This window comes from Dipodomys ordii, unplaced genomic scaffold (genome assembly GCF_000151885.1).
Source record: "Dipodomys ordii isolate 6190 unplaced genomic scaffold, Dord_2.0 Scaffold6, whole genome shotgun sequence".
NCBI classification, from domain to species: domain Eukaryota; kingdom Metazoa; phylum Chordata; class Mammalia; order Rodentia; family Heteromyidae; genus Dipodomys; species Dipodomys ordii.
Window position 1 is genome coordinate 11,166,258 of NW_012267222.1, and position 26,378 is coordinate 11,192,635.

General features: G+C 55.4%; 2 protein-coding genes across 2 annotated transcripts in view; both read left to right on the plus strand.

The window, feature by feature from the left end:
* Window positions 1-9,066, plus strand: part of LOC105997728 — a 51,985-nt gene extending 42,919 nt beyond the window's left edge. Inside the window, exons 4-7 of the mRNA XM_013032253.1 lie at window positions 2,256-2,431; window positions 8,528-8,744; window positions 8,888-8,925; window positions 9,022-9,066. Coding sequence (XP_012887707.1) covers window positions 2,256-2,431; window positions 8,528-8,744; window positions 8,888-8,925; window positions 9,022-9,066 — 476 coding nt within the window. The remainder of the gene's footprint in view (window positions 1-2,255; window positions 2,432-8,527; window positions 8,745-8,887; window positions 8,926-9,021) is intronic.
* Window positions 8,917-26,051, plus strand: Ahdc1 (AT hook, DNA binding motif, containing 1). Its single transcript, XM_013035074.1, has 3 exons — window positions 8,917-8,925; window positions 9,230-14,146; window positions 25,463-26,051. Exon 2 carries the CDS (start codon window positions 9,304-9,306, stop codon window positions 14,101-14,103), a length of 4,800 nt encoding a protein of 1,599 aa, XP_012890528.1. The 5' UTR covers window positions 8,917-8,925; window positions 9,230-9,303; the 3' UTR covers window positions 14,104-14,146; window positions 25,463-26,051.
* The last annotated feature ends 327 nt before the right edge of the window (window positions 26,052-26,378 follow it).

Here is a 26,378-nt window from a genome sequence, read left to right on the forward strand (position 1 = left end):
CCCTCATCCTCTGGGTCAGTGGACCCCAAGCAGATTCCCCCCCCCCCCCCTGCTATATGTAGGAGAACAAGGCCAAGAGGGGCTGAGCCATGGAGGCCTGGATGGGGGCAGCCAGTCCACCCCCCCAAAAAAAAGGGCTCTAGAGCCACCCAAATTTCCATCTTTTCCACCCTCCTGGGCCTCTGGGAAGCTGAAAAGGTGGGGGCTCCCTGAACTTGGGGGCTGCTGGGCTGCATTTCTGTGCCCACCCAACCACAGGGCCGGGGGCAGCTGAGAGGAGGGAGGCTCTGGCAGGTTGGAATTCTCCTTCTCTGCCTGTGGATAAATTGTCCCTAATCCAGGCTTGGGGAGTTGTCTGGCTCCTACAGAGAGAGAGAGAGAGAAAGAGAGAGAGGAGGGAGGGGGAAGCAGGCACATACAAACACAGTGACACAGGCACACTGTCTCACAAAGGGTCTCTCCTGTGTGTGCGTGCACACCACTTACACAAAGGCAGCACACAAACACCGAGGCCCACGGTGCTGTGGCATAGACCATCTCACACATGGGGACACTGACACAGCTACACGAGCACAGACACACAGTGGCATGGTACTGCTCTTCCAAGGACCCGCCAACACACACACACACAGATGCCTGGGGTGCAGACACTATTAAGGTCATACAAATCCACATACTCACAGACGTACCCATAAGCACATGCTGACCTGTGGCAAAGCAGACCGACAGGGACACCATGACCCTGATAACCTACAGAAAGAAAGAGGTAGGAGGGAAACAGTGCTGATGTGCAATGACACAGTGCCTGCAGTCACAGGCCTGGAGATTACAAACCTGCAGGGACAGTGGAGGATCAGCCCCCACCGCCCAACACAGCCAGAGAGCTGAGACAGGCAGGAGCCAGTTTTGGCTCCTGACACGGTGAGTGAGATACAGAGCCAGGCACAGTGTGTACACACGTAAGCATACTCACAGCCTGACTACAGCTGGGCACACCTGTCACACACAGGCACTTACATCTCTGTCCTCTTAGGCACAACTAGATGCACACTCAATAGAATAGAAACAACTGGTGTCCATAGCCACACATATAGGTAACCACACATAGAGTCCACTAATCACAGTCTCCTGGCATGTACACACTCTGACACACAATGGACACACAAGCTATGAAGGAACAAACACATGGTTCTACACGTTTATACTTTGTTCTGTATGTGGTGCCAGAGATCGAACCCAGGGCCTCTGTAGGGCACGCTAATGCTAGGCAAGCACCCTGCCACTGAGCCACATCTCCATCTTCCATACATGGGCATGCTTAAGCATGCATGTACTCACACAGGTGTACAGAAATGCAGACAAGCTAAGTAGACCCAGAAACTCACCGTTACAGGTGTATTTACACAGACAACTGAACACTCACAGCCGTGTGTTTACACAGCCGAAATCTCTATCACACACATACATATTCCCAGGCAACCAGAACCTAGAAGCAGTCCACGAGGCCTGGTTCCCAGACCCCCTCTGGGCTCCAGTACAGACCTCAGGGCGGCATACAAATGGGCTGGAAGGGGGGGTGCTCTTGAGGAAGGCCATGGTTATTAAAGAAAACAAGAGACAGAACCAGTTGCTGCTGGAGACAGGCAAGCACCAGCTGCATATGCATCCTCGTGGAAATCTGTGTCCACACCACTGCGAACAGCCACTCTCCCACCTGTGCAGAACGAGCTCTTAGTACACACAGCTTCCCTAGAGTGCTCCCATTTGAGGGAGGAGAACAGGAGAAACCAGAGAGGGTCCTCCTGGCTTACCCTGATGAGCCAAGGCCTATCTACCTCTTCAAAGCCAGGTTCCTTCAACCATTGTGTGTATGTAGACATACAAAGATGCTGCTTCCCTTTGGGCTGGGAATGTGGCTTCGTGGTAAAGTGCTTGCCTAGCATGCATGAAGCCCTGGGTTCAATTCCTCAGTACCACATACACAGAAAAGACTGGAAGTGGCAGCTCTCAAGTGGTAGAGTGCTAGCCTTGAGCAAAAGAAGCTCAGGGACAGTGCCCAGGCCCTGAGTTCAAGCCGCAGGATTGAAGAGAGAGAGAGAGAGAAACAGACTTACAACTCTGCCACAGGATGTGGTTGGAGCTGGATTAGACCCATGTAGAATAGCCTCCTCCTAGTTCATTGTCCCTCTGTGCTCTGCCGTGGGTGGCTCCCTGCATGCATGCTCATACCTACTGTGCTATGTTTGCTTCCACAGATGGGAGCTTGCCTGATTGTCTGCCCATCGGCCTGGACCCCAGAGCCCGCCCAGCTGAGTGTGTGCAGAGGGCCCCAGGTGAGGGGCTATACTCAGGCCTCCACGGAGACCACCCTGGAGACGCTGGTGAAGACGAGCCGTTCCTGCTGAGCCAGGCCTCTGCACAACCTGCTCAGGTACTAAGCGGAAGCCGGGCCTGGGCCTGGGCCTGTGCTAGTCCTGATTCAGGGATCTCCTCCCAGTATAAACTAAGAAGAGGCTCTTAAGTCAAGAATCAACAGATATTGACCCAGATTATTCAACTTCCCCACCGTCCAGAAAGGGAAACTAAGGCTCACGGATATCCAGTGAGTGCCACTTGATAGTGCCTGGTGGCCAGCCCTATAGAACCCCTTTAGACAGAGTCTGTGGAAGGAAGCAAAGAGCTGGGAGGCTGAGGCAAGGTGCTGGGAGAGCTTAGGTTGCCCAGGTGTGCTAGGAAGCCCGGTGGACCTCGAGGGGGTTGGACAGTGGCAGGACCTGCCCAGGTTAGCCCACTGTGGTTCCCTGCGGCGGGGGCCAGGTAGGGCTGCCCTGCCCTGCTGAGGCAACTCCCTGAACTGACACATGAAGCCTGGGGCTCCGGGAAGCTCCCTAGAACCCAGCCTGCTAGGGACCCCACCCAGCTTCCAAAGGAGCATTCCTGGGGCCTGAGGTCTGGGGGTGGGGCCTCTTGGGATGGGAAGGGTAGGGAGGTAGGGCTGTGGGAGGATCAAGTTGAGCATGCTACCTGTCTGTAAATGCCCTGGCGGGCAGGCTTGGGTGCAAGCAGGTGTGTGTGTAGGGCTCTGTCCCCAGGTGCCCAAGGTTGTGTACACAGGAATTATGTAAGTGGACTAGGCTGGGGGGGGGGGTCAAGGACTTTCTGTGTGGTGCTCTGGAGTGGTGAGTGTGTGGGATGCGGGCTAGCTTGTGGGAAGCTGTGGGCACATGGGGTATGTGGGACACAGGGGCTCTGTGGATACTGGGGAGGAGACCTGAGCCCTCTACAGTGGCAGGGTGTGTGCCCAAGGTTCTGGGTGCACGGTGGGGTGGCGTGTGCACATGGCTCCATTTGTGCTTTGGAGGTGGGCCGGGCAAGCCTGGAGCAGAACTGGGCTCAGCAGTGCCCAGCCTGGTGGCCAAATCGCTGAAGTCACTTCCTTTCCAGCAGTGACTTTCCAGGGGGAGGAGTTCTTCAGACCTGGGCGGGAGGCAGGGGCGGGGCAGGAGCCCAGCTCACTCTCTGGGGAGAGTGGGGGGAGGTGAGAGGTGGGAGGATGGCCTGGTGGGGCTGGAGGAGAGAGTCCTTAGGGAGACGGAAGGAAAGACAAGGACAGGAGCCTGGAAGGGCCAAGGGCAGGAGGGGATGGGGGTGGAGCAGAGCGGGAAGCTCAGTCCCTGGGTGACCTCAGAGGGAGGAAGGGAGGGCCACCAACAGGGTGACCCTCGAGTCCAGCGAGGGCTGGCAGTGCCGCCCACACACCTGGCACCCAGGGCAGGGGGCTGGCAGGGGGCGGTTCAGGGACAGACCTGCTTGCCAGGTGCCCTGCTCTGGACAGGAAGAGGGTGGGCGAGGGCTGCACAAAGGAGCTCTGTGTGGTTGGGGGTAGGGTGGGGTGTGCTGTGCTGTGTGGTGCTGTGCTGGGGGTGGGGGGTGATGGCCTTGGAGGCGGGGCAGGACCAGCTCCCCTTGGGGGCATCAGTGGCTCCAAGGGGACACCTAGTGGCAAGGGAAGGTAGTACATCTGGATGATTGGTGGGAGGTGGTGACTAGCAGCTAGGAGGAAGACAGAAGTCAAAAATGATAGAAATGATCATTGGGACTAGGACAGTTGGAGGAGGCAGGCTGAGAGGAGGCTGAATCTCTGGAGAACCAAACTTGGTTTTAGAGGAGCCCAACCAAACTAAACTCAGACTCCAGCAGAGACTGAATGGCTACCTTTAAATGCCAATAAGTGACCGATATCATCATTATTTCCATCAGTACTACTTTTGTTGTTATTTGGAGCTCAGATCAGGGAAGATCTGCAGATGGGGTGAGCAGGTAGGGGGCTGAAGGGAAGAAAACTGAGAGTTCCTGGAAAGAGGGAAAGAGCTGAGCCTGTTTGGTGAGGCCCTAAAGGGGAAGGGAAGTATGAGGAAAGTGTCAGGGTGGCCTTGTTTTCTACTGCCCAGAGGAAGGGGACATCCCTGGGCCTTCAGACCAGACTGGGAGGGGAAGGGGAGAAGGGAGTACATGCAGGCTGGGGAGAGAGGGTCATGAGGCCGGAAGTGAGAGCTGGGGTTGGCAGCCTGGCTCCCCTGGGGAGACTGTGGGTGGGGGAGGGGGGCTGGGGAAGGGGTGGGGTGGTCACAGCCACAGTGGGGAGGGTGGGGCTGGGGACTCAAGGATGTGGGCTGGAGCTTCCCGGCACTGAGCCGTGCAGGTTGGGGCCCCTCCCAGCTCGCTGGTGTCCCCGTGGGCAAGCTCAGACACACTGACCCAGAAGCAGCCAGCAGACAGAAGGACTCTTTCCACTTTGTTCTCAGAGCAGGGCTAGGTGGTATCCTTGGGAGGGGCCAAGAGAATGGCTGCCTGCTGGGGCGGGGGCGGGGATCCAGCTCCTTCCCTCAGATCCTGGAGGCTGCAAAAGAGAAGCAGTGGACAGAGTCAGGAGGACGTTGCCAAAGGTCTTCACGGGTGGGTGGAACAGAAGCCACCACTGGGGAGGAGGTTTATCTCCTCTGCCAAGATCACACCCTTAGGCCCCAAGTGGGAAGTCTCCATTGCCTGTAGGGTTGGTGAGCCTTACCTGTGCAAAGTAGGGGCTGGTGGTTTCTGGTGGGTGTCTCCAAAGAGGGCAGCAGCAGCCGGAGGGCCACGATGCTATCGGAGATTGCAGAATCTCTCCAAGGCTCTCCCTGTAAAGCAGTAGCCCTAACCAGCCAGACCGACACAGGAGAGAGCCAAGCCTTGAGTGAGCCAATAGGTGGGATGATGCGGAGCCGCCGCTGAGGCCTGGGCCCTGCTGAGAGGGAAGGAACTACAGTCAGAGCAGCGGTCCACCTAGAGAAAAGCAACAAAAGGGCCCTTCATGTGCTCTATGTGGCCTCAGGCAAAGTCTGACTCTTCCCTCTTCCCATCTCAGTCTCCTCATCTGAAATGGAAAGGCATGAGATGGCACCAGAACAGTGTACCCACTGGGGTAACGGATTAAAAATACAGATCCCCAGATGTCCCTCAGATGTGTGAGTCAGACTCCCCTGGACTAGGGCCTGGGTATCTGGAATGTTACACAGCTCCCCCAGGCCCAGGGTTTGGAAGCCAATGGCTTAGATAATTTTAAGGTCCCTCCCAGCCTTAAATTAGACCACAGCTTGGAAGGAGCATTTCCAGAAGTGGCTAAAAGAGAGTTGTGAGGGGCTGGGAGTAGAAAGAGGCTTTGGCCTTAGGGCAGAATTAGGAAGCAGCCTCTGAGCAGCTGTGTGACTTCAGGCAAGTTTCACAAGGGCTCTAGACCTGTTTTCCTTGTACCTAGGGGATAATAAACCATCCGTGCCTCCTGGGCTGCTGTGAGACTCAGTGGATCATATGGGGCACAAAGGAAGATCCTTTGTCACACCAGCCTGGCCTGAGCCAGCTTTGAAGTCTTCCTATGGAATGACAACTCTGGGCAGTACGGCAGCCAGTTATGAGTCTATACCTGTCTGTAGTGGGAGGTGGGCCCTGGGGACCCACTGCTAAGTCAGGATCAAACACTGGGCACTGGCCATTGTGGGGGGGGGGTGTTGGTTTTTTGTTGATTTTGTTGGTTGTGGGGCTTGAATTCTGAGCTTGGGCACTGTCCCTGAGCTCTTCAACACAAGGCCAGCACTCTACCACTTGAGTCACAGAGCCACTTCTGGTCTTCCGGTGGTTTAGTGGAGATAAGAGTCTCATGGACTTTCCTGCCCAGGCTGGCTTTGAACTGTGATCCTCAGATCTTAGCCTCCTAAGTAGCTAGGGCATCAGGTGTGAGCCACCAGCACCCCAGCCATTGTGTCTCTTAAGACCTTCACAGTGATCAGCTCCCATCCAGTCCCCCAACCTCCAAGATCCTAGCTCCTGGGTATCAGCCCAACTCTTGAGAGTTTTCAGACTCTCTTGGGAGTCAAACATGCCTGGATCTAAATCCCAGCTCTGCCCTGACCAGCCCAGGGAGTCACTCAGTAAATATTTATGTAGCATCCATAGCCCAGGCTTTGGGGTCAGAGGAGACAGCAGTAAACAAGACAGATGTGATCCCTGCCCCTGAGGAGCCAACATTCTCAGGGCAGACACACGAAACAGCTAGTCACACCAGTAATTGATTACAGTTGTGATAAATACTGTAAAGGTGAAATAGATAGGGCCCTGAGAGTAAGTAGCAAAGGCCTTGACCCAAGCCAGAGGTAGGATGGGGCTTCGGAGAGAGTTCAAAGATTCGCCCTTTCCATGTCCTTGTCTGGCTCTCTCTCAGAGTCTTCCTTGGCTCTTTTGGAGCTAGAGAAGAATAAGAAGGAACTTCATGAGAGCCAGGTATGGATGGTGGTGTATGTCTGTGAACCCAGCACTATGGAAGCAAAGTAAGGGGATTGTGAGTTCCAGCCAGCTGGGCTATGTGTTAAGACCCTGTCTTTAAAAAGAGAAATAAACTGGGTGCCAGTGGCTCATGCCTAAAAGCCTAGCTACTCCGGAGGCTGATATCCGAGGAGCATGGTTCAAAACCAGCCTGGGCAGGAAAGTCCATGAGACTCATCACCAATTAATGACCCAAAAACTGGAAGTGGCGCTGTGGCTCAAGTGGTAGCGCACTTGCCTTGAGTTGAAGAATGCAGGGACAATACCCAGGCTCAGAGTTTAAGCCCCATGACCAACAAATAAAAAAAGAGAGAGAAATAGGCAGGCATTGGTGGTTTATGCCTGTAATCCTACCTACTCAGGAGGCTGAGGTCTGAGGATTGAGGTTCAAAGCCAGCCCAGGCAGGAAATTCTGGAGACTCTTATCACCAATTAACCACCAGAAACCCGGAAGTGGTGCTGTGGCTCAAAAATGGTAGAGTGCTCACCTTGAGCTAAAGAGATCAGGGGTAGTACCCAGGCCCAGAGAGAAATAGCTTCATGAGAAAAGGCAAGGTTGATAGCTCCATATGCCATATTCATTTATTCAACCAATGTGTGTGTGCGTGTGTGTGTGCATACGCACACACGCATGCGCTTGCATGCCAGTACTAGGGCTTACACCCAGGGCCTGTGCTTTGTCTCTTAGCTTTTTTGCTCAAGGCTAGCACTTTATCACTTCAGCCACTGCTCTACTTCTGGCTTTTTGGTTTTTAATTAGAAAGAGTCTCACAGACTTTCCTGCCAAGACTGGCTTAGAACAGTGATCCTCAGATCTCAACCTCCTGAATAGCATTACAAGGAGGAGCCACCAGAGCCCAGCCAACCCATGTCTTGTTGAATACTTCTGTGAGCCACATGCTGTTCTGGTATTCAGGGCCTTTATGAGTGTTGGAGGTACTGGGTCTTGAACTCAACTTGGAGGCGGGCCCCCTACTCTTCGTTTGTTTTTGCCAGTTGTGGGGCCTGAACTCTGAGCCTGGGCGCTGTGTCTCAGCACTTCAGTTCAAGGCTAGCACTCTACCACTTGAGCTACAGCGCCACTTCTGGCTTTTTCTGCTTATGTGGTGCTGAGGAATTGAACCCAGGGCCTCATGCATGCAAGGCAAGCGCTCTACCACTAAGCCACCTTCCCAGCCCCGGGCCCCTAATTCTTGAGCTATGCCTGCAGCCCCCCACATGCTGTTGTGGGTGATGGGAGATAGATTCTGTGAAAATGACAGACACCCTTGCCCCCATGGTACTTAGGGCCTTCAATAGCTGATTTCTGTAAAAATGGGTGAGGATAATTGTATTGATCTCAGATTGGAAGGGGGATTAAGTGAGATAATCTATATTAAGTGCTTGGCCCACTGTTGGCAGTAGAGAAAGTATCCCCAAAATACGGGCTTTTATTGTTGACTCTGGTCATTGCTAGACCTCTGACCTCAGGCACTCTTTAACTTTTTCTTTGCAGTTCTTATCCCACTAATAATTAAATCATTTATGATTATCTGACCAGTGTCTGCTTATCCAGTCCTTGTACAGAGTAGGTACCCCATAAATGAGTATGTAAATGAATGGTGTTACTTCATCTCTGAGCCTCCATTTCTTCATCTGCAAAATGGGGTTATTAATAGCCCCTACCTCACAGGATTGGTATGAAGAAATAAATGAAGCGATGCCTGGACAGCTTCCCACCCAGTGCCTGGCGCGCAGTAGGTGCTCACTAAACCTGAGCTGCGATGGTCCTTTCCAGGCGCTGTCCACACTCCAAGGCCTGGGCTCAGGCCGAAGTTGCTCTGCAACATCCCCAGCTGACAGCCAGCGACTGGCAGAGCCCCCAGGCACGGGGGCCCTTTCTCTCCCAGGTCAGCTGGGTGGGCACACCGGAGGGAGCTGGGGGTGGCACTTGGAGGAGGCTGGGCCAGCGGGCAGGTGGGCAGGGATTGAGTGTGGCCATGAAATCATCATGTGGAGAATTCAGATCTGTTGCCTGTCTTGTTGTCCGCAGAGATTTCCAGTGTGACAGCCCAGGCGGCAGAGCCGAGGGTGAGTGGCTGGTATTCTGTTGCAATCTCCTCCGGGATGGGAGCAGAAAGGAGAGAGTCTTTGCCCACAACGGGACCTTCTGGCCCTCCCCTTAAGCTTGATCTGAAGTGGTCACCTCATCGAGCTAATGGGCCTCTCTGATGCAGGATGTAGCAGGGGGGTCGGTTGTCTATGGGAGCCACAGGCGGCTCGGGGCAGGGCTGGAGCAGGAGGATGAGATGGTGGGGGGAGGATCGGGGGCTGCTCCTGTATGGGAGCTGCTGAGAGGCGCAGTGTGGGACCTCCTGCTGTCCTTCTCCTGCAGGTCCTGGTCCCGGCTTCTCGCACCCTCATGTCAGCCCCGGCCCCGCCCGGCGGCCCTCGGAGGACAAGGTCAGGATGCGTGTGAAGCCCCAGGGCCTGGTGGTGACTTCCAGTGCCGTGTGCAGCTCTCCTGACTACCTCCGGGAGCCCAAGTACTACCCCAGCGGTCCCCCCACCCCCCGGCCCTTACTTCCTACCAGGCCTCCCGCCAGCCCACCCGACAAGGCCTTCTCCACCCACACTTTCTCTGAGAATCCACGCCCACCCCCACGCCGGGACCCCAGCACCCGGCGCCCACCAGTCCTTGCCAAGGGAGACGACCCACTTCCCCCTCGGGCAGCCCGGCCCATCTCCCAAGCCCGCTGCCCCATACCAGCCGGAGACGGTAACAGCTCCCGCTGCCCCTGGGACAACGGCCGTGTGACCCTGCGTCCCGTGGTGCAGCTGATCGACATCATGAAGGACCTGACCCGGCTCTCGCAGGACCTGCAGCACAGCGGCGTGCATCTGGACTGTGGTGGGCTGCGGCTGAGCCGGCCCCCGGCCCCTCCCCCCGGGGACCTGCAGTACAGCTTCTTCTCCTCACCCAGTCTGGCCAACAGCATCCGCAGCCCTGAGGAGCGCACCACCCCTCATGCCAAGTCAGAGCGGCCTGGCCACCCCCTCTACGAGCCCGAGCCCGAACCTAGAGACAGTCCTCAGCCTGGTCAAGGCCATAGTCCTGGAGCCGCAGCTGCAGCCACAGGTCTGCCCCCCGAGCCCGAGCCAGATGGCCCTGATTACTCGGAACTCGCTGACGCTGACATCCTCAGTGAGCTGGCCTCCCTTACTTGCCCCGAGGCCCAACTGCTAGAGGCCCAGGCCCTTGAGCCGCCATCGCCAGAGCCAGAGCCTCAGCTTCTGGACCCCCAGCCCCGCTTCCTGGACCCGCAGGCGCTAGAGCCACTTGGGGAAGCTTTGGAGCTGCCACCCCTGCAGCCTCTTGCAGATCCTCTGGGACTGCCGAGCCTGGCCCTGCAGGCCCTGGATACGCTTCCTGACTCGCTAGAATCCCAGCTACTCGATCCCCAGGCACTTGACCCCTTGCCTAAGTTGCTGGATGTCCCTGGGCGCCGTCTGGAGCCCCAGCAGCCACTGGGACATTGTCCATTGGCTGAGCCCTTGCGCCTGGACTTGTGCTCACCCCATGGCCCTCCTGGGCCTGAGGGCCACCCCAAGTACGCCTTGCGGCGCACTGATAGGCCAAAGATTCTGTGTCGCCGGCGAAAAGCCGGCAGGGGTCGGAAGGCAGACGCTGGACCTGAGGGCCGCCTGCTGCCCCTGCCTATGCCTACGGGGCTGGCAGCTGCCCTCACTGAGCCCCCACCGCCACCGCCTCCCCCGCCCCCCGCCCTGCCAGGCCCAGTCCCAGAGCTGGAGCCAGAGTCCTCCCAGACCCCAGGCGTCCCCACCCGCAAAAGCAAATGCCGGGGCGTACGGCGCATGGTGGTGAAAATGGCGAAAATCCCTGTATCGCTGGGGCGGCGGAACAAGACCACCTACAAGGTGTCGTCCTTGAGCAGCAGCCTGAGCGTGGAGGGCAAGGAGCTGGGCCTGCGCGTGTCCGCAGAGCCCACGCCCCTGCTGAAGATGAAGAACAACGGGCGCAACGTGGTCGTGGTCTTCCCCCCGGGCGAGATGCCCATCATTCTCAAGCGGAAGCGCGGTCGCCCTCCCAAGAACCTGCTGCTGGGTCCCGGCAAGCCCAAGGAGCCAACCGTGGTGGCGGCCGAGGCGGCCACCGTGGCGGCGGCCACGCTGGCCATACCGGAAGTGAAGAAACGGCGGCGGCGGAAGCAAAAGCTGGCCTCGCCGCAGCCGTCCTACGCAGCTGATGCCAATGACAGTAAGGCCGAGTACTCGGACGTGCTCGCCAAGCTGGCCTTCCTGAACCGCCAGAGCCAGTGCGCCGGGCGGTGCTCCCCGCCCCGCTGCTGGACGCCCAGCGAGCCCGAGTCCGTGCACCAGGCCCCGGACACGCAGAGCATCTCGCACTTCCTGCATCGCGTTCAGGGTTTCCGACGGCGAGGGGGCAAAACTGGTGGTTTTGGGGGCCGGGGCGGGGGTCATGCAGCCAAGGCCGCCCGGTGCTCCTTCAGTGACTTCTTTGAGGGCATCGGCAAGAAAAAGAAGGTGGTGGCCGTGGCGGCGCCTGGGGTTGGGGGTCCCGGCCTCACTGAGTTGGGGCACCCCCGGAAACGGGGCCGAGGGGAGGTGGATGCCATGACTGGCAAGCCCAAGCGCAAGAGGAGGTCTCGGAAGAACGGGACTCTGTTTCCAGACCAGGTGCCCAGCGGCCCGGGCTTCGGAGAGGCCGGCGCTGAGTGGGGGGGCGACAAGGGTGGTGGCTGGGCCCCTCACCACGGGCACCCAGGCGGGCAGGCTGGCCGAAACTGTGGGTTCCAGGGGGCCGAGGCCCGGGCCTTTGCCTCCACGGCGCTGGAGAGCGGGGCCTCAGGCCGCGGCAGCTACTACGGCACGGGCGCACCCTCGGGCCAGACAGAGCTCAGCCAGGAACGCCAGAATCTCTTCACTGGCTATTTCCGCTCGCTGCTCGATTCCGATGACTCCTCCGACCTCTTGGACTTTGCCCTCTCAGCCTCCCGCCCAGAGTCCCGGAAGGCATCAGGCACCTATGCAGGGCCTCCCTCCAGTGCCCTGCCTGCCCAGCGGGGCCTGGCCACCTTCCCCAGCCGGGGAGCCAAGGCCAGCCCAGTGGCGGTGGGCAGCAGTGGGGGCGGGGCAGACCCCTCCTTCCAGCCTGTTCTTTCCAGTCGCCAGACCTTCCCACCAGGACGGGCAACGAGCTATGGGATCACCCCAGCCACTTCAGACTGTCGGGCGGCTGAGGCCTTCCCAAAGCTGGCACCCCCGCCCTCAGCTGTGGCGCGCTCTCCCACCACCCACCCCCCTGCCAACACCTACCCTCCCCAGTACGGTGGCTATGGGGCTGGACAAAGTGTGTTCGCCCCGGCCAAGCCCTTCTCGGGTCAGGACTGTGCTAACAGCAAGGACTGCAGCTTTGCCTACGGCAGCGGCAACAGCCTGCCTGCCTCTCCCAGCAGTGCCCACAGCGCTGGCTACGCGCCCCCTCCCGCCGGGGGCCCCTGCCTGCCCCCCGGCAAGGCCTCTTTCTTCAACAGCTCTGAAGGTACCCCCTTCTCCGGCTCAGCCCCCACTCCCCTGCGCTGTGATAGTCGTGCTAGCACCGTCTCCCCCGGTGGCTACATGGTGCCCAAGGGCACCACAGCTTCTGCCACCTCCGCAGCCTCTGCCGCCTCCTCCTCCTCCTCCTCCTTTCAGCCCTCGCCTGAGAACTGTCGGCAGTTTTCGGGGGCTTCTCAGTGGCCTTTCCGGCAGGGCTACGGAGGCCTGGACTGGGCCTCTGAGGCCTTCAGTCAGCTCTACAATCCCAGTTTCGACTGCCACGTCAGCGAGCCCAACGTGATCCTGGACATCTCCAACTACACGCCGCAGAAGGTGAAGCAGCAGACCACCGTGTCGGAGACCTTCTCCGAGTCCTCCTCCGACAGCACCCAGTTCAATCAGCCCGTCGGAGGGGGCGGTTTTCGGCGTGCCAACAGTGAGGCCTCCAGCAGCGAGGGCCAGTCGAGCCTGTCCAGCCTGGAGAAACTGATGATGGACTGGAACGAGGCATCCTCCGCCCCCGGCTACAACTGGAACCAGAGCGTCCTCTTCCAGAGCAGCTCCAAGCCCGGCCGTGGACGGCGGAAGAAGGTGGACCTGTTCGAAGCCTCGCATCTGGGCTTCTCCACATCTGCCTCGGCCACTGCCTCTGGCTACCCATCCAAACGAAGCACTGGGCCCCGGCAACCACGGGGTGGTCGGGGGGGTGGGGCTTGCTCAGCCAAGAAGGAGAGAGGTGGTGCAGCAGCCAAAGCCAAGTTCATCCCCAAGCCACAGCCGGTCAATCCGCTGTTTCAGGACAGCCCAGACCTTGGCCTCGATTACTACAGTGGGGACAGCAGCATGTCTCCACTGCCCTCACAGTCCAGGGCCTTCAGTGTGGGAGAACGGGATCCCTGTGACTTCATGGGACCCTACTCCATGAACCCATCCACACCTTCCGACGGCACTTTCGGCCAAGGCTTCCACTGCGACTCACCCAGCCTGGGTGCTCCTGAGCTGGATGGCAAGCATTTCCCACCACTGGCCCACCCGCCCACGGTGTTTGATGCTGGCCTGCAGAAGGCTTACTCGCCCACCTGCTCGCCCACACTAGGCTTCAAGGAAGAGCTCCGGCCACCACCCACAAAGCTGACTGCCTGCGAGCCCCTCAAGCATGGGCTCCAGGGGGCCAGCCTGGGCCACACAGCTGCAGCCCAGGCCCACCTGAGCTGCCGGGACCTGCCGCTGGGCCAGCCGCACTATGATTCCCCCAGCTGCAAGGGCACAGCCTATTGGTACCCACCGGGCTCCGCCGCCCGTAGCCCACCCTATGAAGGCAAGGTGGGATCGGGGCTGCTAGCTGACTTCCTGGGCAGGACGGAGGCCGCGTGCCTCAGTGCCCCTCACCTGGCTAGCCCACCAGCCACGCCCAAGGCCGACAAGGAGCCACTGGAGATGGCCCGGCCACCCGGTCCACCTCGTGGCCCTGCTGCAGCCGCTGCTGGCTATGGCTGCCCACTCCTTAGTGACTTGACCCTGTCCCCTGTGCCAAGGGACTCGCTGCTGCCCCTGCAGGACACTGCCTACAGGTATCCAGGCTTTATGCCACAGGCACATCCTGGCCTGGGTGGGGGCCCCAAGAGCAGCTTCCTGGGGCCCATGGCGGAACCTCACCCTGAGGACACATTCACCGTCACCTCCCTGTAGTGCCAACTGAAGTGCCAACTGGACCGTGAGGTTTTGTTCCTGGGTGAGTCTGGGGTTTGGGGTGGAGTGGGCAGAGGTCTGGGCAGTGGGCTAAAAATTGAGGATGTTAATGGTTAGACGGGAAGAAGAGGTACAGAGAGATGAGCAGGACTCATCTGCAGGATTCAAGGACAAACTGGGAGACCTGGCAGCAGGGAAGAGAGGCTCAGGATTAGGGGTTGTAGGGCTGGGAAGGTGGCTCAGTGGTAGAGCGCTTGCCTTGCATGTATGAGGCCCTGGGTTCCATTCCTCAGCACCACATAAGAAAAAAGAAAAAAGCCGGAAGTGGCACTGTGTCTCAAGTGGTAGAGCGCTAGCCTTGAGCTGAAGAGTTGAGGGACAGCGCCCAGGCCCAGAGTTCAGGCCCCACGACCGGACCCAAAAAGAATAAAAAAAGGATTAGGGGTTGTACAGTCTTGGGGCTGAAATGGAGCTTGGGTAGAAACCCAGCAGGACATTGGGAGATACCGATCATTGGCATGGTAGGGAAAACACGGACTAGATAGGACCTTCTAGCTTGGTTTATCAAACAGATGTTTCCCTAGTGCATGCTTAGGCCTTGGGCAAGAAATTCTCACCACTTGACCTTTTACAAGGGAAAGTATTTACATCGTCCTGTGAGTCCAGGAAGGGAGAAGCAGGTTGGTCATCCACTCAGGGCTAATCCAGAGTTGTAGGTCCATCGGACACTCGTGGCGCACCCCAGATGTTCTCATCACACACTCTGCAAGTGCTTGTGTAGAATGACCCAGAGGCTCCCCATTTGTCTTCCCCGGTATCTTTGATGGCTAATATTCAACATCTTTGGCCTGAGGTAGGCTCTGTGATCAGGGATTCACATGGGGACCGACTGTCCCTGGAAACCTGCCACCAATAACTGTCCCAGAGAGGATATTTTGACCCTAAAGTCAGATCTTTTCCTCATAGCAAACGCATCTCTAAGCGACCAGTTAAATATTGTAAGGTAGTTTCAGGTGCTAGTGGCTCACTCCTATGATCCCAGCTACTCAGGAGGCTAAGACCTGAAAGATCACAGTTTGAAGCCAACCCAGACTGAAAACTCTTCAGACTCTTGTCTCCAATTAACCAACCAAAATCTGACAGTGGAAGTGTGGCTTAAGCACCACCCTTGAGCAAAAAAGCTAAGGCAGGGTACAAAAGTTCTGAGTTCAAATGTGTGTGTGCGCGCACACATACACACACACACACACACACAAAGAAAAAATTGTGCATTTTAGAAAAGGAATATCAGAGAAAATATTCCCAAATGACCAAAAGGAATAGGTTGAAGAAATGGTATTCTATAAGCACAACCTATTTCAGAATACAGCCACAACTGGTTCCATTTTTAGACAACAGATAACCTGTCACAAAACCGGCCCAGAAGCCAGGCGCTAGTGGCTCATGCCTGTAATCCTAGCTACTCTGGAGGCTGAGATCTGAGGATCATGGATCAAAAGCCAGCCTGGGCAAGAAAGTCCATGAGACTCTTATCTCCAGTTAACCACCAGAAAACCGGAAGTGGCACTGTGGCTCAAGTGGTAGAGTGCTCACCTTGAGCTGAAGAGCTGAAGGACAATGCCCAGGCCCTAAGTTCAGACCCCATGACCAATAAAAAAAAAAAAAAAAAGGCCCAGATGTAGTAACTGACAGTGAGGTGAGTTGAGGACAGGTCTGAGACCCTCACTTTTTGTCTTTGTTACTCCAAAGCCTCCAGAGAGTTTCCTTTCCTGGGGATGGATGGGCTGGCCTCCCGGAAAGCCCCATTTCTGCTCTGAGGAGGCCATTCAAGGCCAGAGTGACTCAGGGTCCTGAAGTTAAGTCCATGGGAACTTATTACCCACTCTCTGCTAGACTCCAGCTGCCCTGGTGCCTGAGTGACACAGAACAGTACTGGGGCGCGAGAGATCTGGGGGAGGACCAGGCTCCAATGGGCCACCAGCTTGCTACGTGCTCTTTATCAAGCTCTTGCTCCTCTCTTGCCTCTGTTTCCCCATCTGCTCAAGGAAATTGACCTCAATCGTCTCTTAGGCTTTTACCACTCTGCATGGCAGAAACAATGGATCTTTTTTTTCTTCTTCCTTTTTTTCCCCTCTTTTGGCAGCAGATTTTCCTTCCTAATGCAGCCAGGCCAAGATTAAAATGGCCTTCCATTCCCCATGCCTCTCACTGCAAGCAGCAGAGCCGCAGATCTGAAGCAGGTCTGGGAGAAGCTGCTTAGGGTTTAAAATGTCAAACTCTTGATCCTTCTCACTGGAGGGAAGATGTCTCATGGATAATCCAGAAATGTGAATAATCCAAAAACTGTTCCTCCCAGGCTCTGGGTGGGAAAAATGAACGGGTGTGGGGGCTGGGTGTTTGGGCAGGTCACAGCTCAGTGCAGTGCATAATGGAACCACCCAGTGAGGCCTGAACGCAGGAGGAACTGGGATGCCATCCAGCCCCACATTCTGGCCCTGCTCCCCACCCAGGGCTGCGAGTTAACAGCACTGTCCTCAAGCCAATGCATGCAGTTGTTCCAAAGACATCTGCGCAGCACCCCCTTCCTGCCAGCCATTGGGGCACCAGAGTGAACACCACAGGTGAGGCACTTGGTCCTCAGGCGGCTTTGGGTTAGAGGAAAACACTAAGCAGGATGACACGGAACATTTGGTAGTTACAGCCGTGGGAAGGGCAGTATGAGAAAAAGGAAGCCAGGGGATTATGAGAACCTGCAGCCGACTGCCCAGACCTTGCAGCTACTGCCCGAAGGACGAGGGGACGAAGCTGCTACCCAAGTTGTGGACAGAGGGAACAGCAGTGGGTGCAGCCTTGAGGCAGGCAGGCAGAGGCTCAGCTCTGAAGAAATGAGAGGAGGACACTAAAGCTAAATGAAAGCAAGGCAGACAGGGCGTTGCAAGGAGTTTGAATTATTCAAATCAAGGCACGCAGGGAACCACTGAAGAGAAGGTTCTCGGCTGGAGTGTGGGGCACAGTGGAGTTGGGCAGATGTTGAAATAGGGAGGCCGATTGCAGTAGTTCAGACAGGCAGAGAGCGTACCTGGACCAGCATGGTAGACTCCCTGCTTCGGCTAAGATGGCTCCCAAACTCCCCTGTCCATTGCGAGGGGTGGCAGTGAGAAAGGGTGGGGAGATGGGGAGGGGAGTAGTGAGGAAGAATTAATAGAGGGAGTCACATCACCAACAGAAGGCGTAAGCGGAGAAGACAATGCCACGCTCCCTCGCCAACAGTGAGCAGCTTTGACACTGGGCACTAGGGAAGCAATAATTCAGCTTACCCATGAATCTTGAGCCTCACCCAGCTTATTCAATGCCAGGTGCTGGGGAAACAAAGCAGATACGGTCTCTGGCCTCCAATTCTGTGTCTACCCAAGGAAGCTTAAAACAAGTACACAAAGAACCTGGAAGCAAAAAGCCATGCCAAGCCAGGTGCCGGTGGCTCACGCCTGAAATCTTAGCTACTCAGGAGGCTGAGATCTGAGGATCGTGGTTGAAAGCCAACCCAGGCAGAAAAGTCCCTGTGAGACTCTAACCTCCAATTAACCACTCAAAAACTGGAAGTGGCACTGTGGCTCAAGTAGTAGAGCACTAGCTTTGAGCAAAAGAGCTCAGGGACAGTGCCCAAGCCCCATGACTGACACACACATGCGCATGTGTGCACACACACACACACACACACAAAAGCCCTATCAGGTCCCAGTGGCTCACACCTGTAAGCCTAGCTACTCAGGAGCCTGAGATCTGAGTATTTCAGTTCAAAGCCAGCCTGGGCAGGAAAGTCCATGAGACTCATCTCCAGTTAGCCACCAAAAAGGCAGAAGTGGAGCTGTGGCTCAGAGCACTAGTGTTGAGCACAGGCTCTGAGTTCATGCTCTAGTAACTAGAAACACCTGGAAGGAAGTGTTTGCTGGGCGGGTCAAGGACTGCAGCAGGCAGTGAGTGCTCAGGAGTCATCCCTCTGCCTACTTAGTGAAAAAAGGGACGTAGATTTGTCCTGGGCCCTTTGCCCCGGCGTGTGCCACTGCCCACAGCAACCCCTCAGAGAGGTTAGGAAAGGAGGAGACAGAACCCTCCCTGAGGGATCTGTACTTAGTAAATGGAATGAACGAACACACTCCTGTCTCTGGGCCTGCCACATGGCTGCTCCTTTCCTCTCTGTTCCACTTCCCGGTTCCCTGTCTTCAAACTGACAGGTTGCATTTTGTGAGTCTGTGGAAGAAACTTCACTTGAACTTGACCTTGAAGAACAGGCGAGCTTTGGCGACAGGGAAGAGCACTTCAGGCAGGTCACCTGGCAATGCCAGTGTAGGAAGAAAGGTCAGGAGACTAGGGAATGTTGGGAATGGCTGGGCTTGAGAACTGTGGCTGACAGGAAAGAGACAGGAGACTCATCATCGGAGACAAGCCTTGGGCCCACACAGAAATTGTTAAAGCAAAGCAAGGCCAGGCGCTGGTGGCTCATGTCTGTAATCCTAGATACTCAGGAGGCTGAGATCTGAGGATCGAAGTTCAAAGCCAGCCTGGGCAGGAACGTCCGTGAGACTCTTATCTCCAGTTAACTACCAGAAAACCGGAAGTGGTGCTGTGGCTCAAGCAGTAGAGCACTCGCCTTGAGCTAAAGAGCACAAGGACAGCGCCCAAGCCCAGAGTTCAAACCCCACAACTGACAAAAGAAAAGTAAGGCAGACTGACTATACTGGGACCCTATAGGCTAAAGACCAGCCAGCTGTAACAGATCCTCGGGGCAGGGGTGAGGGGTAGGAAGGACCTGTTAGGTGTTTGAGAATCTCTGGTGCCTCTCTCCCCTCCCTGCTCCCTCTCAGGCCTGGAACTGAGGCCAAGAGAAATGTCACAGGTCCTCCAAGGTTACACCAGCTGGGCCCTAACCAGAGCAGGAGACGGTTTCCAAGGCCAACATCCAGCCGGGGTCAGCAGGCATGCTCAACCGTGGGCCAGGCCTGGCTGCTCAGAGTCCTGTCTCTCTGTCTCGAATCCTTGAGAGGTCACTTGATCTTGCCTCTGGCTCTGAGTGAGAAGCCTCACGTCATGGCTCAACCAGTCCTTCCCTGCTCTGAGGCCATCCTCCCTCCATTTCCTCTCTTGCCCCTCTCACAGCTGTGTATATTCCAGGCCCTGTTCTAAGCACCCTGTTTCTTGGAAATATCATCTCCACAAACACACCCATTCCTGCTTCTCTCCCAGCACCCCACAACCCAGAGCAAACCTGAAGGGAAATAGCTAAAGGCCTACCTGTAGTCACAGACAGGCCTGTGTGCACAACGTGGTTCCATCCCTTACCACCTAGGTGACCCAGTAGTGAGTCACGCAGCTCTGCATCTCGGGTGAGAATTAGAGGAGATTACATGTGAAGGAAGCACGTAGCAGGGTCCTGGCTCGCGGCAAGCATGCAGTCAGTGGGTGGCAGAGGGTGGATGGAGACCTCCCCACAGAGCCTGTGTGTGCCTCGCACACCTCCTGAGCTTAATGGGCCTTCGCTCAGGCCAGATCTAGTCCTCCAGCTTCTGTAGCCTGCTGCCCTCTAAAAAGGACCTTGTATTTCATGGGCATTTGGTCTTTGAAGGGAGATGTTGAAATATCCCTAAGTTCCTTGCCTCGGACACTCTTGGGAAGAAGGACCTAGGGTAAGATAAGCCCTACCCCAGAGGAGCCGAAGCCTGGGGATATAAGACCTAGCCTCAAAACTGACCGGGGTCAGACAGAAACTCTGCCCATGGTAAGCCTCACCAATCCTCCGAAAACTCTTTGTAAATTTGTAATATGTCCCGATCTTCCCCCCCGGGGCAATCTGCCCACTGCTTTCTCATTATAAACCTTGCAGCAAGTGCTGCCCTGAGTCTAAGCCTAGAGGGTGGGGGAAGTGTGGGAATCAGTGTTCAGCACCCAGGAACTGAACCCTGCTCTGGGCTAGGCAGTGTCCTGTGCTAAGGGCACTGCTGAGCAGATGGGCAAGGCCCTGCCCTGGGGGGGGGGGGGCTTCCAGCCTGGAAGCAGGGATTCATTAAAAACTCTCACGTGGTCACCACTCTCCAGGGAAGGGACTCTGCCACTCTCCTGAGCCACCAGAGTGGGGCAGGTAGCAAGGCCTTCCCTGGAGGCCAGAGATGGGTCTTGACTTCAGAGCCTGGAGCCCTACTCCACAGCGAGGGTTTCCAGCCCACCCACCCCTCCCCCACTGGAGTCCATTCTCCCCACCAAGCCGCCAAAGTGCTTATTGTTCAGTATTTTTAGATGCCTGGTGTCTGGAGCCCCTAAAATATTTATTGGATGAATTGATTAAAGCACATCTGCTCCTGCAACTCCATGCTTCACACCTTTTGATTGCAATCCTTCCTCTCCAGCCTCCTTGCCTGCAAAATACAGGCCAGTCTTCCTGGCCTGGTGCTGAAGATACTCAGGACTTGTGTCCTGGCATCGCCTCCCTTGAGCCCCACCTCTCTCACACTCACCCTTCCTTGCCCAATGAGAAAATCTGGAGTGAGGAAGCTGTTACGGGAGGGGTCTTTCCTGAAGGTGCCCTGTTGATTTCCTACTTCCCTGGCCTGCGCTATCCCCTCCTATCCACCGTGGTCTTCCCACCTGCCAGTTCCTGTCTTTTCCCTGACTTCACCCCCTCCCAGACACGCTTAGTCTCTGGCCCTGTATGCATGGTGACAGCCCTTCTTGGGAATGTCCTCACTAGCCATCAAACCCTTTTGGCCACTTACTCATCTCTGCTACTACTATCTCCATACCCCAGTGTCTCCTTGTTCCTGGGACAGGTCAGGGAATGTGTCTGTATTCTAACCAGTCAAAGATGAGCATGGAGAATGGGAGAATCATGAAAGACGAGTGGCGAGTGGGCAAGGGTCATATAAGTAAACTGATACAGACAGGCAGGGCTAGTTTACAGGGGACTGGTCTAGACTGGTCTAGGGACTCAGCCACCTGGTCATCAAAGCAGGTAACAGTAGAGCCAAGGATCACCCCATTTCATCTGCCTGTCCAACACATACAAGTGATGACCCCTACTTTACATATAATATATCCCTAGCTGGGAGAGAGGGAAAGCTCTGTGTGTGTGTGTGTGTGAGAGAGAGAGAGAGAGAGAGAGAGGGAGGGATGGGCGCAGGTATAAAGGGAATATGATGCTCTGGGATGTGACAGACATGAATGTCAATGGATGTGAACTCTGTGGGGTCCCACTAGCATTTTAAATCTCTGTGCCCAGCAGCGGATGAAGAATGGGAAGTGACTGGCAGAGCCAGAGATTAAAGAATGCCTCTGGCCAGTAGTAGACCCTGTTTAATAAAAAACAAAAAACTGAGGGGAGAGGGGCTGGGAATGTAGCTTAGTGGTAGAGTGCTTGCCTAGCATGCATGAAGCCCTGGGTTCGAGTCCTTAATACTATATAAACAGAAAAAGCCAGAAGTGGCTCTGTGGCTCAAGAGAGGCTCAAGGACAGTGTCCAGGTCCTGAATTCAATTCCCAGGACCAGCAAAAAAAAAAAAAAAAACAGGGCTGGGAAGGTGGCTCAATGGTAGAGCGCTTGCCTGGTATGCATGAGGCCCTGGGTTCGATTCCTCAGTACCACATAAACAGAAAAAGCCAGAAGTGGCGCTGTGGTTCAAGTGGTAGAACGCTCACCTTGAGCTGAAGAGCTGAGGGACAGCGCCCAGGCCCAGAGTTCAGGCCCCACGACCAGACCCAAAAAAAAAAAAAGATCCCCCTCATTACCTGTTTGAGCTCCCCTCCCCCCCCTTTTTTTTTGCTGGTCCTGGGACTTGAACTCAGCCTGGGCACTGTCCCTAAGCTTCTTTCGCTAAAGGCTAGCTAGCACTCTACCACTTGAGCTACAGTGCCACTTCCAGCTTTTTCAAGTACTTTATTGGAGATAAAAAGTCTCACAGTTTCCTGCCTGGGCTGGCTTCGAACTGCAATCCTCAGATCTCAGCCTCTTGAGTAGCTAAGATTACGGGTATAAGACACTGGCGCCTGGCTGAGGCCCAGATGCAGGAAGGGCCTTGATCTAGGTAACACAGTGAATTCATCTCATTCTCATACACTTTGCTTTCTACTCTTTATTTGTCACTGGACTCCCCTCTTCTTGAGGCAGAGACTAGTGTAAGTTAAACGTTAATGTGCCCTGAGAGTGAACATGAATGCATATTTGCCAGTTGCTTAAGTAAATGCACAAGTGTAGCCTTCTTTTGGGGAGAGACCAGCTCTCTGGGAAACCTGATGTCTATCCTCTACAGCCCTTTTTAATTTCAACTCAGCTACCCTTTAGTGCCCACCAAGCCTACTCCCACTGCCAGGCAAGAGGCACTGAAGGTTGTGGTACCTCAGATTAGAAAACTTCTAGACATGTCAGCTTGGTGGAATGTAGCTCTGAGGTTCCTTGTAGAGCCATTAAAAGGTTAAGTCTTAGGAACAGTGGTTGGTGTTCTGGGGCCAGGTGCATGCTGGGATTGAGAATACAGAGGTACCACCTGCAGGCCTGTGCCCTGGAGAGAATGACAAGTACACCGGTAGCTATGGTAACAGGGTGCTCTAAGGAGGCGTCCTGGAGGTGTGCAAGAGCTGAGCTGGACCTTGACATGCTGACCTGCCTCTGATCAGTCATCGCTCTGTCATTCAGTCCACACATTTGAGAGTACCGTGTGCTAGGCACTGTGCTCAACAGTGAACCAAGAGCCACAATACCTTCTGCCAAGATTGTTAGGTACCCCTGCTCCTGGTTCTTCTTCATCTCCCTGCATAAAGTGCCTGGTCGTAGGTCTGCTTTGCATGAGCCTCTCAAAGGCAAGACCAGCGCAGTCTTCTGCTCTGCCCTGTTTCTAGTGCCTGACACCAGGCTTGGCACCTTCGCGTTTGGGTCTCTTACACAGACAGTTGAGTCTAGTGAGATGTGAGTTCTACACAGCCATAGCATTCTCCCTTTCCCCCTCCCCACCTCCTATCCTCTCCCAGATTCTGCCAGAGTCTGTGCTGGCCAAGTCCTGAAAGCTGGGAGGGCACAGGGAGGAGGAAGGTGAGACGCACTGGGCGGCTTAGTAGAGGCTGAGAAAGCCTCCTGCTGCCTGGCCGCGGGCACCACAGGAAGGTTCTGGCAGAAGCTGCCTGCTGGGCTGAGATCACCATGGAGACCTGGCTTGGAGAGGGTCACTGGCAGTGGCTGAGGGCTGGTGGGGGTGGGAGAGGCAGGGATTTGTGCAGAGCCTCTCTTCCTGCCCCAGGCCCTTGGGAGAAAAGCTGAGGCTCATCACTGTTGATGTGCAGAGTGTTTGGAACGGCCCACCGTAAATCTCCCCTCGCTAGTTACCCAGCTTGGCCACTGTCCTTCACCTGCAATGAGGCCAGCTTCTGGATAGAGGCCCTCAGCCCCACCCCCAGCCTGGCACCCCCGAGAGCGTCCTCCTGCCCCCTAATCTCTGCAGCTGGTCCTGCTTCTCACCCTCATTGCAAAGACCAAGAGCTACTTTTTTGCTTCCCACCCCAAGGGCCACCTCATAGATCCGGCTTCCCCTCGCCCACCATGGACCCTGCCAGTGTGGCAGTGCCTGCCACCGCCTGCTCCCGTCGGCAGGATTGGCTGCTGCCCTTGCCCTTCAGGAGCCCACCCGATCCCCTAGCTCTTGGGGGTGTCCTGGCAAGTCCGGCCCTGGGACAAAAGTCGTCCCCAGGCTGACTGCCCAGCAGACAGCAGCTGAGGCTGAGCAGAATGTCAATGTGGCCTGTTGGAAGGGAAGCCAAGAAAGTACAAGGGAGGAGAGCTTTCCGTCGCCTCCTGTCGCCTCCTGGCTCCTGTGGCCGGCGGGAGGATGGATGGCTCGGTGGCTGGCTGGCTGGCAGAGGAGGCTCAGGAGGCACTTTTAGCACCCCCCACCCCGGCCCCCAATCCTGAGGAAGTGACACACGCTGGGGGTGGAAGAGGCAGGCAGACCAGGGCACTAACCAAGCCGACCCTGTTCTGGGCAGCTCAGTCCTCACGGCGTAAAGCTGTGAATCCAGAGGCTCTAGTGTGACGGGGGTTCTGGATAGGGAAATCAGGTCTCCCAAAGGTGATTGGGGCTGCCTAGGAAGGGGACGATACCCCAGTCTACTGCTCCTGGTGGACTTGGGAGCTTCGGGAAGGCAGCGTTCCACCAAACACAGGGGGCAGCCTGCTGGGCAGTTCTTTCTTCATTCAGACAGACTTCCTCATCACCTCAGTCTCTAAGGAACAGAATGGCATGGGTAGGCTAGGAAAAGGTTGGATTTAGAGAAAATTGAAGCAGTGGCTCACAGCTGTGCCGTGCCGCCTCTGTCCTCCTCCTTGCTGTGTTCCTCACAACAGCCTAGGTGGGGAAAAGAATTAGTAAATGAACTCATTGTGACATTAGGAATCTGAGGTTTGGAGAACCCGACTGGCTCCAGGAAAAATAATAGCAAGTGGTAATACATTTATTGTGCATTTGTGTTCAGCCTTGTCTGCCTTAAGACACTGAATCCTGCCAACAAACCTCTGGGGGTAGTTGTAATGCCCATCCCCCCACCCCCTAGTGTTTTGTTTTTGTTTGGACTTCTTGTGTTGAGACAAGGTCTTGCTGTGTAGTCCAGGCTGGCCTAACACTGAAAGTTCTTCTGCCTCACTCTCCTGAATCAGTTTACTGATCAGTAAACTGAGGCTCACAGAAGCCTGAGCCACCCTGCTGTCCCAGAGCTTCCTTAAATGGTGGTGTTTGCATTTGAACTCAGTCATGCCTAACTCCAAGAGCCAGAGCTCTTTACAAGCCTGCTGCTTGGGACCCTGACACCTCACTCAGCCCAGCCATCACTTCTTAGTGTAGGCTTATGCATGCTTGGTTGGTTGTTTGTTTTTGTTTTGTTGGTCATGGGGCTTGATTTCTAGGCCTGGGCACTGTCCCTGAGCTCTTCAGCTCAAGGTGCTCACTCTACCACTTGAGCCACATTGCCACTTCCGTTTTTTTGGTGGTGTATTGGAGATAAGAGTCTCAGGGACTTTCCTCCCCAGCCTGGCTTTGAACAGTGATCCTCAGATCTCAGCCTCCTGAGTAGCTAGGGTAACAGATGTGATCCACCAGCGCCTGATTCGCATGCTTGTTTTACAGAGAGAAATTGAGCTCAGAGAAGGCCACATGTAGTCCCAAAGTCATGTGGGAGCTAGATCTGGGGGAAGAAACAATGTGATTAGCTTCTCCCAGAATCTTGGTGGGAATGGAGCACACGGGAGGGAGGGGGGACTCTTAGTCTTCCTGGTCTCAACGTTCAGTGTCTGCCTGCTTCTGACTTCTGCCTCTTCTCTTGTGTTTCTTTGCAGCTTTCAGAAAACCAACGCCAAGACCCCTCCTCGTGTCCACATTGTCCTCTGGCAGGAAAGCCTGCCCTTTGCTCCCCACCCCAACCCTAACCCTCCCTGCCCATCTCCTCCACGCAGAAGCCGAAGGTGAGCCCTTTCTGCACAAAACCAGCAATTGTAAATACTTTTTAAAAATGTACAAAACTTAAAGACAAAAACACAGTTTTAGAAAAAGACAAAAAAAAAAGAGAGCGAGAGAGAGTGCGTGTGCAAGAGATTGCGAGGGGGCCTCAAAGTGTCCAGAGCCCCTGCAAGTATGCACTGAGAAATTTATCTACAGGTCGTTTGACAAAAATGAACAATATCCTATTTATTGTATATACTGTTTTATTATAAATCGTGGATTGTATATTGCATTCTGTAAACCTGCTGTGGTCCCGTGGTGTGCAAATTCGCATGGTGGGGGGGAAGGGAGAAGAACCTCTTACGGGAGCTTTTTTTTTTTTTTCCCCTTTTCTTTCTTATTTTTCACTCTTGGGTTTTCTCTTCTGTTGTTGTTGTTGCTTTCTGTTGGCAGGACACACCCAAAGATCCAAGTTTGTATTAAAAAGAAATGAAAAAAAGCAAAAAAAAAAAAACCCACTTGTGTCTTGTGAAGGGGGGAGGGGGGTGGGGTAGGAGGGACACAGCTGGATTTTGTCACCAGCCACTGGTTCCCCAGAGGAATTGAAATACCTACATGTGTTCCTTGCTACATCTGACATCTGCTTGAAATCTGGGGTCCCCCTTCTCCCCAATTCCACTGTAGGCTGCAGACTTTTCCTGCCTTTGACACCCTCCCCCTCATTACCACCCCACCCCCCAACCCCTGCAGACTGGTTTGGTCCCCAGGATTTCCCTGACCCCTGGTCCATGTATTCTGCCCTAAATGTGAAAA

What these genes read in the sequence shown, in the direction of transcription:
- Ahdc1 (XM_013035074.1), top strand. Translation starts at nt 9,304, where the DNA reads ATGCGTGTGAAGCCCCAGGGCCTGGTGGTGACTTCCAGTGCCGTGTGC.